The sequence below is a fragment of the Anomaloglossus baeobatrachus genome, chromosome 5, assembly GCF_048569485.1.
Source record: "Anomaloglossus baeobatrachus isolate aAnoBae1 chromosome 5, aAnoBae1.hap1, whole genome shotgun sequence".
NCBI lineage: Eukaryota > Metazoa > Chordata > Amphibia > Anura > Aromobatidae > Anomaloglossus > Anomaloglossus baeobatrachus.
This window is the reverse complement of record NC_134357.1, coordinates 352,138,845-352,152,733: the sequence shown is the minus strand read 5'-3', so window position 1 is coordinate 352,152,733 and position 13,889 is coordinate 352,138,845. Positions and strand designations below refer to the sequence as shown.

The following is a 13,889-nucleotide window of genomic DNA, read 5'->3' as shown; positions in this document are numbered from 1 at the left end:
GGTGTGTATACTGCAGAGGAGGAGCTATGCTTTTGCATCTACTTAGTGTCCTCCTATGGATAGGCAGCATAACACCCATGGTCCTGTGTCCCCCATTGATGGCTAAGAGAAAACGATTTTACGGTGAGTACACAAAAATCCGTTTTTTTTCCTATTGCTTATATAGCACTAGCATAGTCCAAGCTTCCTGTAGGTGTCATTTGTAGGTCTCCCGATAGTACATATAGTGCATAATGAGTTATATATAGACATATTAGTTCTGTACATTCATGTATATATGTATTTAACTCTGTGTGATATAGATTGAGAATAATGTGATGAAAAGTCACAGCCGAACAAACAGCGGCATCAGTACAGCCAGCGGAGGCAGCACCGAGCCCACTACCCCGGACAGTGAGAGGCCAGCCCAGGCCCTGCTGAGGGACTATGGTAAGAAAAGATTTATTTATTTTTTTAGCCACGATTATTCAATACATCTGCACGTTCTGCAGATAGTAAATCGCATGACTTGCATTCTGCAAAATTTGGAACATTTTTTATTATTTTAAAACATATTCTAAAAGTGAAGTTGCTCTGTATGTCGAATGAAGAGCTTAAAGGGAACTAGTGATGAGCGAGCACTACCATGCTCAGGTCTCGTAACGAGCAGTTGGATGCTCGGACAGGCTCAACTCGTGTACAGAGTATAATGGAAGTTAATGGAGAACTCAAGCATTTTTCCGAAAAAATGCTTGAGTTCCCCATTAACTTCTATTATACTCTGTAGATGAGTCGAGCCTGTCCAAGCATCCAACTGGTCGTTACGAGACCGGAGCATGGTAGTGCTCGCTCATCACTAGAGAGGACTTGTCAAAAAAACACTAGTAACCTGCAGGGCTGTGGAGTCGGTAAGCCAAACCTTCGACTCCGACTCCGACTCCTCAAATTCTCTTGCACCGACTCCGACTCCGGCTCCGGCTCCGACTCCGGCTCCGACTCCGACTCCTACATATATTGCTTATAGTTAGGTGAAAAATTTATTGTAGTACATGAATATGTGTATGTGAACATCAGACATTTAATAATTTTTATGATACAATAATCAAGATATTTGGATAGAACATAAAATATATTTATTGGAATACAACTTTAGAACACAAAAAACTGTAATAAATTGTAAATATGTAATACACTATGTAATATACAGTAGATTACATATATATCTTGTGTGTGTGTATATACACTGTATATATATATATATATATTATATATATATTACATATTTACAATTTATTAGTTTTTTTGTGTTCTAAAGTTGTATTCCAATAAATATTTTATGTTCTATCCAAATATCTTGATTATTGTATCATAAAAACAATTAAATGTCTGATTTTCACATTGTACTACAATAAATTTTTCACTTAAATATAAGCATTATACTAAATGTTGTTATTTAGTAAAATATTCAGCACATTCTGCATTGCACTCCTGTCCCCAATTTATTATATATTTTAGGAGTCGGAGTCGGTGCATTTTATACCGACTCCGACTCCGACTCCGACTCCACCAAAATGAGCTCCGACTCCGACTCCACGACTCCGACTCCGACTCCACAGCCCTGGTAACCTGCAGATATACAGTTAATCTGCATATTAATAGCGTTCTAAAACTGCCCGTGTGCCACACTGAAGGCCCAACTACTAGTGGGAAATTAACTTACTTTCTCCCAGCAGTCCTCCTCAGGCTTTCAGTCATAGAGGCACGGCTGGGGTAGTTTAAATCATCGCTCAATCGGTGCCTGGCCGACGCACTGAAAGCCTGACTGCTGGAAGGAAATTAACTTTATTCTTCTTGGCAGCCTCGAACATTCAGTCATAGAGGCACAAGCTTCAGTCACCACGCGGTATACAGTGAGCAACAGCTGTAACCACACCCCAACACTGACTGATAGCTGACTTTGTACTGATACAATGCTGAACCGGCTGTCAGTCAGTACTGTGGTGTGGTTACAGCTGCTGCTCACTGTATGCTTAGCGGTTACTGAAGCTCGCGCTCCTGTGACTGAAAGTCAGAGGCTGCCAAGAATCTATATATTTATTCATTTATATAGCGCTGTTCATTCCACAGCGCTTTACCTACAATGGCAACACTGTCACCATTGGGGCTCACAATCTAGGTTCCCTATGAGTATATTTTTTTGGAGTGTGGAAGGAAACCGGAGACCCGGGGCTCCACACTAACACGGGGAGAACATACAAACTCATTGCAGATGTTGTCCTTGATGGGATTTGAAGCCAGGACCCCAGTGCTGCAAGACTGCAGTGCTAACCACTGAGCCACCGTGCTGCCCAAGAAGAATAAAGTTAATTTTCTCCCGGTAGCCAGGCTTTCAGTGTGTCGGCTGGGCAACTTTAGAACGCTATTAACCTCATTTTAACCCTACATCTGCAGGTTAATAACGGTCTTTGACATGACAGGTTCCCTTTTAAAGGGAATCTGTCAGCTGGTTTTTGCTACCTCATCTGAGAGCAGCATTATGTAGGCAAGGAGACTCTGAATCCAACGATGTTTCACTTGGATTACTGGATGCAGCTATTCTAACATAATCTAAGATTTTAGATGTAGCATGTAGCAGAGCTTAACAAGCTGCCCCCACCCACAGCAGGCTTTCAGTGCACATATCCATAGATGGAAGTTGGTAATCGCAGTAATATTACGTCCTAAACTACCATAGTGTATTCCCCACTTGGCTGCTGCCGGCAGCCGGTGGGGATCCGCACACGTCAACTGATTTGTACAGCTGACGTGTGCCTTGCAGGCACGAGTGGAACTGCGTTCCGCCCGTGCACACGTTAAATGGCGCTGTGAAAATGTCACAGCGCCATTTAAATGCCGGTCGTGGTAAATCTTTACTCACCTGGCTCCATCGGCGTCGCAGTGGCGTGATCACTGTGAGCCAATGGTTGTCATGGTAGCACAGGGTCATATGATGACTCCTGTAGCTCACATGACTCACTACCTGTTTCACCCGGCGAAGGACTACAGATTACTAGAGGTCAGTAATTCTGCTGTTCTCAGCTGTGTAGTTGTGATCAGCAGAAGTAAATGAGCGATCAGACTACTGATCCTTATAGTCCCCTAGGGGGACTAACAAAATTAAAAAAAAAAGTGAAATTAACCTTAAAGTTCAATTATTCCTCTATCACCCCATTGAAGATTAAAGGGTTAAAAAAATATACACATTTGTTATATCCGCGTTCAGAAATGCCCGATTTATCAAAATATAAAATCAATTAATCTGATCGATAAACGGGGTAGAAATTCAAGAAAAATGGAGTCATATTCCAAAGTTTATAAATTTTATTTGATATAATTAATAGTTACACACATTAAAAGCGGTCAAAAAAGGGGGAAGGGGAAAGGGGGAAAGACAAAGTGCAAGTAGTAGAGCAGCAGTCACCACAGAGCAAAGTCACTGGCAGGCACTATATCAATTTATGTGCAGACGACAGCATGTACATGTAGCAACAGCGTTTAAGCAACTACAAAGAGTACACCACCGTGGCTGTAGTAGACCGCGGGCAGAGGAGGACAACCCCGTAAGTATACAAGTAAAAGCCCACCAGCACCAAGGTCATGACACACAGACAATTGAGAGCACCCACTGCATTATCATAATTAAATCCAAGTGCCAGATATACACAGTGCTCAAAATCCGTCCACGTGCCACATACCAATGTAGGGGGGATGTTTCCCTTTCCTTTCCAAGGGCTGGCAGGGTTTATCAGTATACAGGTGACGGATCACTCCAATTGCGGGTTAACTCGTGCCCTGTGGTACAGTCCCAGCATCGCGGTGATGAAGAAGACCGCTGTATAGTCAGTGACATGCTGCAGTCATACAATGAAATAGAAGTAAAGCATTGCTGGTGGGCTTTTACTTGTATACTTACGGGATTGTCCTCCTCTGCCCGCGGTCTACTACAGCCACGGTGGTGTACTCTTTGTAGTTGCTTAAACGCTGTTGCTACATGTACATGCTGCCGTCTGCACATAAATTGATATAGTGCCTGCCAGTGACTTTGCTCTGTGGTGATTGCTGCCCTACTACTTGCACTTTGTCTTTCCCCCTTCCCCCTTTTTTGACCGCTTTTAATGTGTGTAACTATTAATTATATCAAATAAAATTTATAAACTTTGGAATATGACTCAATTTTTCTTGAATTTCTATTGTGCTTGGAGTCTCCATATGTGAGAATTATCATGTGTCAGATGTATTTGATCTCATCGATAAACGGGGTAGCGGCAAAAAAAATCCAAACTCCAAAATTACGTTTTTTTGGTCGCCACAAATTTTGCGCAAAATGCAATAATAGGCGATTAAAACGTAGCATCTGTGCAAAAAAGGTACAATTAAAAAACATCAGCTCGAGGCATGAAAAATAAGCAGTCACTGAGCCATAGATCCTGAAAAATGAGAACGCTACGGGTCACGGAAAATGGCGCAAAACGCCACATTTTTGGGACACACTTCTGATTTTTTTTAACCCCTTAGATAAAAGGAATACTAAACAAGTTTGGTGTCTATGAACTTGTACTGACCTGAGGCATCACCCCGAAACATCACTTTTACCATATAGCGAACACTGTGAATACAATATCTCAAAAACAATCATGCAATTTCACTTTTTTTGCACTTTTTCCGCACTTATAATTTTTTTGCCATTTTCCAGCACACTAAATGGTAAAACTTAGTTTCAATTAAAAGTACAACTCGCCTCATATGGCGAGATTGACGGAAAAATAAAAAGGTTAAGGCCGCTTCACACGCTACGATTTATCTGACGATCTCTTAAACGATGTGACACACCCAGATCGTTGTTACGATTTGCCGAGATCGCACATAGGTCGTTTATTTGCGGTCACACTTATACATCTCATAAACGACGCAACAGCGATCAGCGATATATTGTTTGACCAAGGCGGTCGTGTGGATGTTGTTCGTCGTTGGCAGAGTGTCAAACGTAGCAATATGTCTACTGCGATCCAAACGACGAACAATCTTTTGAAACTGAACGATGTGTCAACGATCAACGATTTTCAACCTATTTGTGATCGTTCAGAGTCGCACGTAGGTGTCACACGGAACAACGTCGCTAACGATGACGGATGTGCATCACGGAAACCGTGACCCCGACGACATATCGTCGGATAAATCGTAGCGTGTAAAGCGGTCTTTAGAGTTCTTGGATGAAGGGGAGCAAAAAAAAAATATGAAAATTTGGCTGGGGGTAAACTACAGTAACATTGCAGGTAAACAAAAACACACTTTGTGATAAGAGACGCAGTGCTGAATTCTCGGTTTTAACTCTTACAGCATGTTGTCTTCAGGTTACATAGCTAAAACCAGCTGACAGATTCCCTTTAAAAGGTTGCAAAGGATTGTAAAAACATGGCTGCTTGCTTCTACGAAGAGCCCCTCTCCTGGCATGGGCTATGTTTGGTGTTACAGCTGTGCTTCATTTACTGCAGCACATCGGGCATATGGTGCTGTTTGTGGTAGAAAGCCATGCTTTTCTGATCTTGTAACACTCCTTTAAATGTCATTTTTTTTCCCCTTTTCTTACATTCATTATTGTAGTTACTTGATATACATAAGATCACATGGCATTGTGGGAAACTTTGAATTAGCATGATGTTATGCATCCGTTTGCAAAATTGTCATGCGTGCATTGTCATGTGCTTTGTTTGGTGTCGATGTCCTGTCTGTAAATGGATTCTTGGCTCTATGCTAAATCAGTGTTTAGAAATAATGATGTATTTTGACCACGGAGAACATAGACGCCTCTTCATTGTAGGCAAAACACAAGCATTGATCGGATAGACTTGTATAGGACAAGTGAGTATGTGGACTACTTGTCTGCTATACAGTCCCCATTCTCCCCAAGCTTTAAGGGCTATGCACAGCAGCCATCTACTATCTGAATGATCATACATGGCTGAGCGGTGCAGCTTGGGAGAAGACTTCTTTATTAGCTGATACAGATCTAAGGCTATACGCACATCTATGACGGTGTCACACAATCTCCCTGATGATGTCTCATTATTATTTCCATGGAAAGAGGAGGACTGGTCACTGCCAGACACTTCAGTATGATTAGACATGTTGAAATCTAACAAGTCTGACCATTGTTTGCTCAATGTTTTTCAGTAAATGACAATAAAAGGCCGGCGAACACATTAATGTCAGTTTCATCCACTATTTAAAGCATGTATGGACAGTATAAATAGGTTTCCCAACAGTAGACTGCATAAACTGGTACAACTATGCAGTGACAAGTGCAAACCAATAAAAAATGCAGTGTAGCCAAAAATATAAACAGACTAAACTTTATTCATCAAATACATAAAATCATTAAAAAAAAAACACCTAAAGAGAAGACTAGTCAGCAGAATAGGCCCCATAAAAATGACTGGCAAATTAGTAGGTCAACTAAACGATGATGGGGAGTTGATACTACAGAAAAAATAAGCATCCAAGACTCTGCGTGTGTAACTCGGGAATAATTAGACCAAAAGAGGTGTACAAAGCCAGTAAGCAACAAATAGAGTACAAAGCGTAAAAGACCAAAATAACATAAATTAGTAAAATTGATCTGATCCTGACATCACGTGCAAGAGAGGAAGAGGAGCAGGTCAACGGGATCCAGAAGACGTAGCCCCGGACGAATGTCACATAGTCTGACAATAGCATGCATGTGTTACCCAGTGGCGAAGATGAAATGCAATAAGGAGGACACTTCTGAGGATAATAGATCAATTCCTAAGAAAGCGCCCAGTGGCCTTACTTGCAGGTGCCATTAATGGTCCGTCTAGATCTGGTGTACTTTGATAGGACTCCTTTACATCTTCTAGATGTCCCAGTTTGACGTTCCTCTGTCTGACTCCTGATCTTCACTAGATAAGTGCTTTACGTGACGATTATCGGTTATTAGTTACATTAGCGGAACTCCAAGAGGATTAAATAACCTTGGTTCTCTTTACTGTTTTTACCATAGGATATCCAGGTACTCATCCAGCCAGCTATCTTAATTGTAAATCATTTAATTCTCTCTTCATTACACTTAAATCCGCACAATACTTCAGATAAAAACCCACAACTAACAATCACGGGCCAACAATGGACAACACTGTTTAATCCATACTTTTCCTGTATGTTATCAAAATGTATGCTGCATGGATATCCATCATTGAATGTGCCTCTGTTAATTCACAGCAGATTAAAATGCTTTTTAAGATGAATATGCTGATGATTATTATTTTGATATTACATGATCATGAAGGATGTCAACTCTGTGGTTGCACATAAAAAAAATTGGCTGGTTAATGAGTTCAGTATGAAGAAAGGCAATTAAAGGGAACCTGTTTGGTACAAAAACACAGCAGGCTACAAGCAATTGGCTTTTAAATCATGCCTTTACTGGAGGCGCTGTAAGGGTAAAAGTAATTTTTTTTTCTCTGCAGCCATTTTCTTCCAGTTTTGTTCTCCCCTGCAGCCGCTCTCTTCCAGTTTTGTTCTCCCCTGCAGCCGCTCTCTTCCAGTTTTGTTCTCCCCTGCAGCCGCTCTCTTCCAGTTTTGTTCTCCCCTGCAGCTGCTCTCTTCCAGTTTTGTTCTCCCCTGCAGCCGCTCTCTTCCAGTTTTGTTCTCCCCTGCAGCCGCTCTCTTCCAGTTTTGTTCTTCCCTGCAGCCGCTCTCTTCCAGTTTTGTTCTCCCCTGCAGCCGCTCTCTTCCAGTTTTGTACTCCCCTGCAGCTGCTCTCTTCCAGTTTTGTTTTCCCCTGCAGCTGCTCTTTCAGTTTTGTTCTCCCCTGCAGCTGCTCTCTTTCAGTTTTGTTCTCCCCTGCAGTCGCTCTCTTCCAGTTTTGTTCTCCCCTGCAGCCGCTCTCTTCCAGTTTTTTTCTCCCCTGCAGCCGCTCTCTTCCAGTTTTGTTCTCCCCTGCAGCTGCTCTCTTTCAGTTTTGTTCTCCCCTGCAGCTGCTCTTTCAGTTTTGTTCTCCCCTGCAGCTGCTCTCTTTCAGTTTTGTTCTCCCCTGCAGCTGCTCTCTTTCAGTTTTGTTCTCCCCTGCAGCTGCTCTTTCAGTTTTGTTCTCCCCTGCAGCCGCTCTCTTCCAGTTTTGTTCTCCCTACAGCCTCTCGCTTCCAGTTTTGTTCTCCCTGCAGCCTCTCGCTTCCAGTTTTGTTCTCTCCCTGTAGCCTCTCGCTTCCAGTTTTGTTCTCCCCTGCAGCCGCTCGCTTCTAGTTTTGTTCTCTCCTGCAGCCTCTCGCTTCCAGTCATTGTGGCGGTGCAGGGAGTAGATACAATAACCGCTCACTATACAGTGATTGTGCTGTAATCGCTCCCCTGCATTCTGAGAGCCCACTCTATACCATATGTGCAGAGGGAATGCTCATTATGTAGTGAACAATTACCAACTGTCCAGAACTTTCTGTAAAAATAGGGCACTTTTTTGCCCTGTCCATAAATAAAAAAAATTAAGGCATTTGTGATTTTTTTTTTTTCTCTTTTTTTGGGGAAGCTGAAATAATTCATACAGATTATTTTGACTGTAATTATCATCATTTTACAATTTACAGTGAATGTAGCTGATGTCTTTCTAGGAGAATTATTGGCTTACAATTTATTGTTTTACAAAGTGGCTGTAAAAAAATATCATATGTCTGCGATTTTTTTATTATTGTTATAACCTGTCCAGAAAAAAATAAAAAGTCAAGTTGGCAAGGACTGTAACAGCCCCAAATGACTCTAAGGCCCCTTTCACACGTCAGTGATTCTGATAAGTTTGTGCTTTTTTTTTATACGTACCAGAATCACTGACATACGCAGACCCATGCTAATGAAAGGGTCTGCTCACACACCAGTGATTTTTCACTGAACGTGTCTCCGTGCAGTGTGCACCCTTGGCCGTGATTCTGCACGGAGACATGTCAGTTTTTGTCTGGCATCACTGATGACCCACGGACCACACTATGGTGCGATCCGTGTGTGATCAGTGAAACACGTACAAAAAAATCACGGACATTAAATATTAAAAATGTTCAACTTACCTTGCCTGCGATTCGCTGTGCCTGCTCTGCTCTCGGCAGCTCCTGCCTGGCTCATAAATATTCATGAAAGCAGGAACTGCCGACCAGGAAGTAGGTACTGAGAGCAGTGGGCGGACGCTGCAGAGCCAGAGACTTCAGCACCATGGACAGCAGCAGTGAAGGCAGGTGAGTAATGTCCATATGCAATCACGGATTGCACATGGACAACCCACGTGTGCCGTGAATCACGAAACACGGAGGGACATGTGCGTGTTTTACACGTCAGTGAAGAACGTCAGTGTTTTTCACTGACGTGTGAAACGGGCCTAAGTCAGTGGCTGCAGGGAAAATATAGCTTTATTTTGACCCTGTAGCCATTCTTCCTGTAAGCCAGCAGGTAAATAGTGTTTTTTTATGCGATAGGTTCCCTTTAATTTTTCTTTGTCCCTTTTCGATTGGATCACATTTCTGTAATACAATTAATTTTCCTTCATCGGTCATCAGTTTTTGCTGCTCCATGTAGGAGCAGTACAGTATGAAGACAGGTGTCCTCTCTCCTATAAGCCATAACACCAGAATTTAGAGTATAAACCAAACACAATTTTATGAGTCCATTGTATTCATTGATAGTTTCTATTAGCCAAAAGGGAAAACAAATTGGGTACAGCACAATCCAAATCTGAGTGTATAGGAGCACTGCAGTGTTTTACCATGTGCTCTCAGCCACCCGGCAGTGCAGGGAAGTGTAGTCAGCCCCACTCACTTGAACTCCAAGACTCTTCATTTTTGGTGAGACCAACATTTAGAAATTAAATTTGGTTATAGTTCTTGTGAATCTGCTATGAATTAACATGTCCGTTGATTTTGGACTGATTTTTATTAACACCTTTTTGTGTGCCACGTAATGATCATAAGGGAGTGGAACTATTAATGGCAGCCAGTTTTACTTGTCTTTGTGCCCTGTGGCTGTGCCCTGCTCCTGGGCTGTCCGCTTCCCGTTACTAACGAGCGGTTGTTTTCCCTCCCCTGCTTTGCATTGGTTCTGCGGTTACATCCTAGCTCTTCATACAGATACAGCTGCCGGTCTGCTCATGCGCAGCATCCACTTGGTGACTCAGAGACTCAACTCGCAGTGGAGGCCAGACATGAGCATCTCGTTGGCGGCCCTGGAGCTACTGTCTGGTCTCGCCAAGGTCAGTAGCTCCTTTCTTGTGTAGAGCATAATCCAGGCAGATGTGATGTGTGCAGTGTAAAGTTTATAATTTCCTTAGGCTGGTTTCACACATTTGCGTTCTGCAGTTCATACTCTGACTACGTTGCATGGCTTGGCCATGTGTCTCCTGACCCAAACTCTGTAGCTTCGTACATACCTGTAAGGCAGGAGAACCAAGGCCAGACCATGCAACTCAAGATTGCAAAACTTGGATGTGTGAAACCGGTCTGTCTTTACATTGTGGGTTTTAGGGATATGATAACTTATAGTGACCACAGGGATTGTTGTCATCGTAAGCAACCCCCTATTGTATTTTAGGTATTCTTTTTATTTTAAGAATATAATTGGTCTGCCATGACTACTTGTAGTAAGACAAAACAATCACTGATCTCGGGGAGACCAGCCAGAGAAAACACTGCCGGCAGCCAGCAAAGGCGCTCAACACAGTGAAATCCTAGGTGCATTGCCCCCTGGGAAGTATGCAAATCAAAAAAGGTCCGTGGAGCCTTTGTTGGGGTTTAAGCCCCTGTCAGGGCATGTAATCTTAATGAAGACCTCCATTTTCCTCACATACCTTGTATTTTCCAAGACATAAAGTTATAGGAGAATCTTTTCTTTGAACCCTGTGCTGTTTAGGTCATCTGTTGGAAATCTATGAATAAATGGAGAATGAGTCCGTAATAAAAGATGGTTTGATACATGCAGGGCTATATATTGCACCTCGTGTATGAAAACTAATAAAGGAAGAATTGGAGTCGCTATCGCTTTATCTCAGCCCCCTAGACCTGCACTGAGAGTTGATATGTGATTGGTTTCTCCAGGCATTAGTTTTGTACATGACGTCCATTGTTGAAGGATCCGATCCCCATCACTGATCTGGCTGGTTTCCACATGAAGGATGTGGCCACAGCAATATATAGATTTCCAGACAAATAAGGGTCTGCACGGTGGGGTATATGTAATAGATAAGCTTCTGAATGGCCTGCGGGATGTATGTGCTTTGGGCTGCCCATCTGATGCCATTAAGTGCAGATCTCTTAGAACCTTTAGGTACATTTGGTGCCATTACTTAGTGGTACTTGCTCATCCTTTCTTCTTTCCCCAGGTAAAGGTCGGCATAGACTCTGCTGATAGGAAGAGAGCGGTGAGCTCGGTCTGCACATACATTGTGTACCAGTGCTCCCGTCCGGCTCCACACCACTCCAGAGACCTGCACTCTATGATCGTTGCCGCATTTCAGTGCCTGTGCGTCTGGCTCACAGAGCATCCCGATATGCTAAATGAAAAGGTGACCTGATCGATCCCTGCACAGATCTGCTTTTATTAAAGGGTTACCTAAGTTATAATTTTGGATCTGCGCCCCTACGGTACAAGGCTCGTGTCTGGTATTAGTTTTGCTCCATAAAAACCACCCTTTCTAATCTCTGGCAAACCACAGTCCAGCTCTGATCAACACCACCGACTCCTTTACAGTCAAGTCCTGTACTGTATATAGCGCCGATCTCACCGTATTTAGGTTTTGTCGTCTCCACTTTTACCTCTTCTATTCAGTGTACACTTCTCATTATTACTAAAAAAGTGTTTATTAGTAAATGCTGCCTTTCTACCAGAAGTACACCCTTTTAACTCTATGGTATCACATATCGAGACCAAATATTAAGGAATCTAGTTTGTAGAAGGTCTAGAAATCCCAAAAACCTCTATAGACTTAAACAACGTTGTAAAGAGTTCGACACAATTCGTCCAGAATGATGTGAGACCAATAAAGTCTTACAGAAACGATTACTTCAAGTTATGGATGTTTAGGTGGTTCTCCAAGCTATTGATCCATGGGGTGTACTTAATTTTTCACATACTGCTTCCAGCAGTTTTATCTTAGTTTTTGGTAATGACACTGTAATTTGTTGTCCATTTTAGATCCTTCTTGCCTAATTTTAAGACCTATGTAAGACCATAGACATTAAGGAGGGTGTACTTTGTTTTTCCTATGACTATGTGTGTAAGCTATTGAGTTGTATGTAGATGCGATCGTTGCTATTTCTCATACTGGAAGAGATTCTCCGATATCGACAACTGGACTTTTCTTGTTCTTAGGACTGCCTGAAAGAGGTGCTTGAGATTGTGGAGCTGGGGATATCTGGCAGCAAGTCAAAAAACCCAGAGCTGCAAGAAGTGCGCTTCAAAGGGGACAAAGAGCACAACCCGGCCTCTATGAGAGTAAAGGATGCCGCAGAGGCCACATTAACATGGTAATGAGCGCCACTCTTGTAGAGAAGGTCATGTTAGACATGTTGGTACAGGCCCGTGTCTTTCTATCATAGTTCAATGGATTTTCTGTCCACACTGGGCTAGCTAATGTTATAGTTTGCCATTTTGATGAATTTGGCGCAATAATCGGCAGCAAATACCTCAAGTCAAAAAAGGAAAAGTGACTTAAAAAAACAACAAAAATGGTGAATCGTTGCCTACATGTTTCCATGGTAACAGACTACAAACAAACTGTATACTCTGACCTTGCAGTCTTGTTTCCACCTGTCTCGTACATCGTTTTTATATGTTAGGTTAGTAAGAACTAGGAGACAGGCAGGAATATGACAGCGGGATCGGACTACACAGGGGTTATAGTCTGTAACCATGGAAACCAATAGGCATGCATACAAAATCTGCATGCAGAATATTGGAATATTTGCTTCTTTGGTAGAATAAAGCCTATTGACATCTCATGAATGTGGTTGTCTCACCTTCTGTAGACACCATGGTAAAAATAAATCCATTTGCACTGATAAAATTCTTGTAGCTTTATTCCATCATATTAAAATGTCATCATACATCCAGCACAGTTGAAGATGGAAACACTGATGCATCTCTGGTACGTATAGCGCCCTTACTAATGGATGTCATGGTAGGATGGAACGCTTTATACTGTCAGATAAATGCTGAACACTTACATGGACCTCTGTTTTTTATTTTGTCAAGTATTATGCAGCTTCTTGGGGCGTTCCCACCTCCAAGTGGCCCTGCGTCTCCATGCAGCCTAGTGAATGAGACCACGCTGATCACTTACTCCCGACTGCCCACTGTCAGCAAGTACAGCTTCCGTTACTTTGTGCTGGATAACAGCGTCATACTGGCCATGCTGGAGCAGCCGCTTGGGAATGAGCAGAGTAAGCCATTTTGGGGGGGTTATTTGTGTGGTCTAGTCTACCCAAGACATATTACATAGCTTGCATTCTGTATAATCTATGACAACAAACATCTCCAAGCTGAGCAGAATTATGAATCTTGTGCTTTTATTTAGGCAACCCAAGTCCGTCCATCACTGTACTAATCAGAGGCATGTCAGGCCGCCATGCATGGGCCATGCAGCTCTGTCACCTACCGCGAACAGCAAGAGCCAATCAGAGAGTGAGTATTTGCAGTCTGCATATCAATTTTTTAAGTAACCTGGAAAACGGTCATGTCAAGTCTGTTGGAAGCAATTGGAAGCCTTGAACCTCAGTTATGAAAAAGGTTAAGGAAAAGGTTTGCCAAAAATGCAGAAATGAGTCATCCTTCAATCACTTAGAATCACTTTTATTTTTTATATTTTTTTAGCCAGATTTTATTAATAAAGA

General features: G+C 42.4%; 1 protein-coding gene across 4 annotated transcripts in view; it reads left to right on the top strand.

The window, feature by feature from the left end:
• Window positions 1-13,889, top strand: part of RALGAPB (Ral GTPase activating protein non-catalytic subunit beta) — a 146,571-nt gene that overhangs the window by 93,895 nt on the left and 38,787 nt on the right. For 2 of the 4 annotated variants that reach the window (XM_075349918.1, XM_075349916.1), the window contains 6 exons: window positions 303-429; window positions 10,134-10,255; window positions 11,381-11,563; window positions 12,370-12,524; window positions 13,252-13,439; window positions 13,574-13,680. In XM_075349918.1, the coding sequence (XP_075206033.1) occupies window positions 303-429; window positions 10,134-10,255; window positions 11,381-11,563; window positions 12,370-12,524; window positions 13,252-13,439; window positions 13,574-13,680 (882 nt within the window). Of the gene's footprint in view, window positions 1-302; window positions 430-10,121; window positions 10,256-11,380; window positions 11,564-12,369; window positions 12,525-13,251; window positions 13,440-13,573; window positions 13,681-13,889 lie in introns of all 4 variants that reach the window. The other 2 variants (XM_075349917.1, XM_075349915.1) reach the window with 1 other exon arrangement.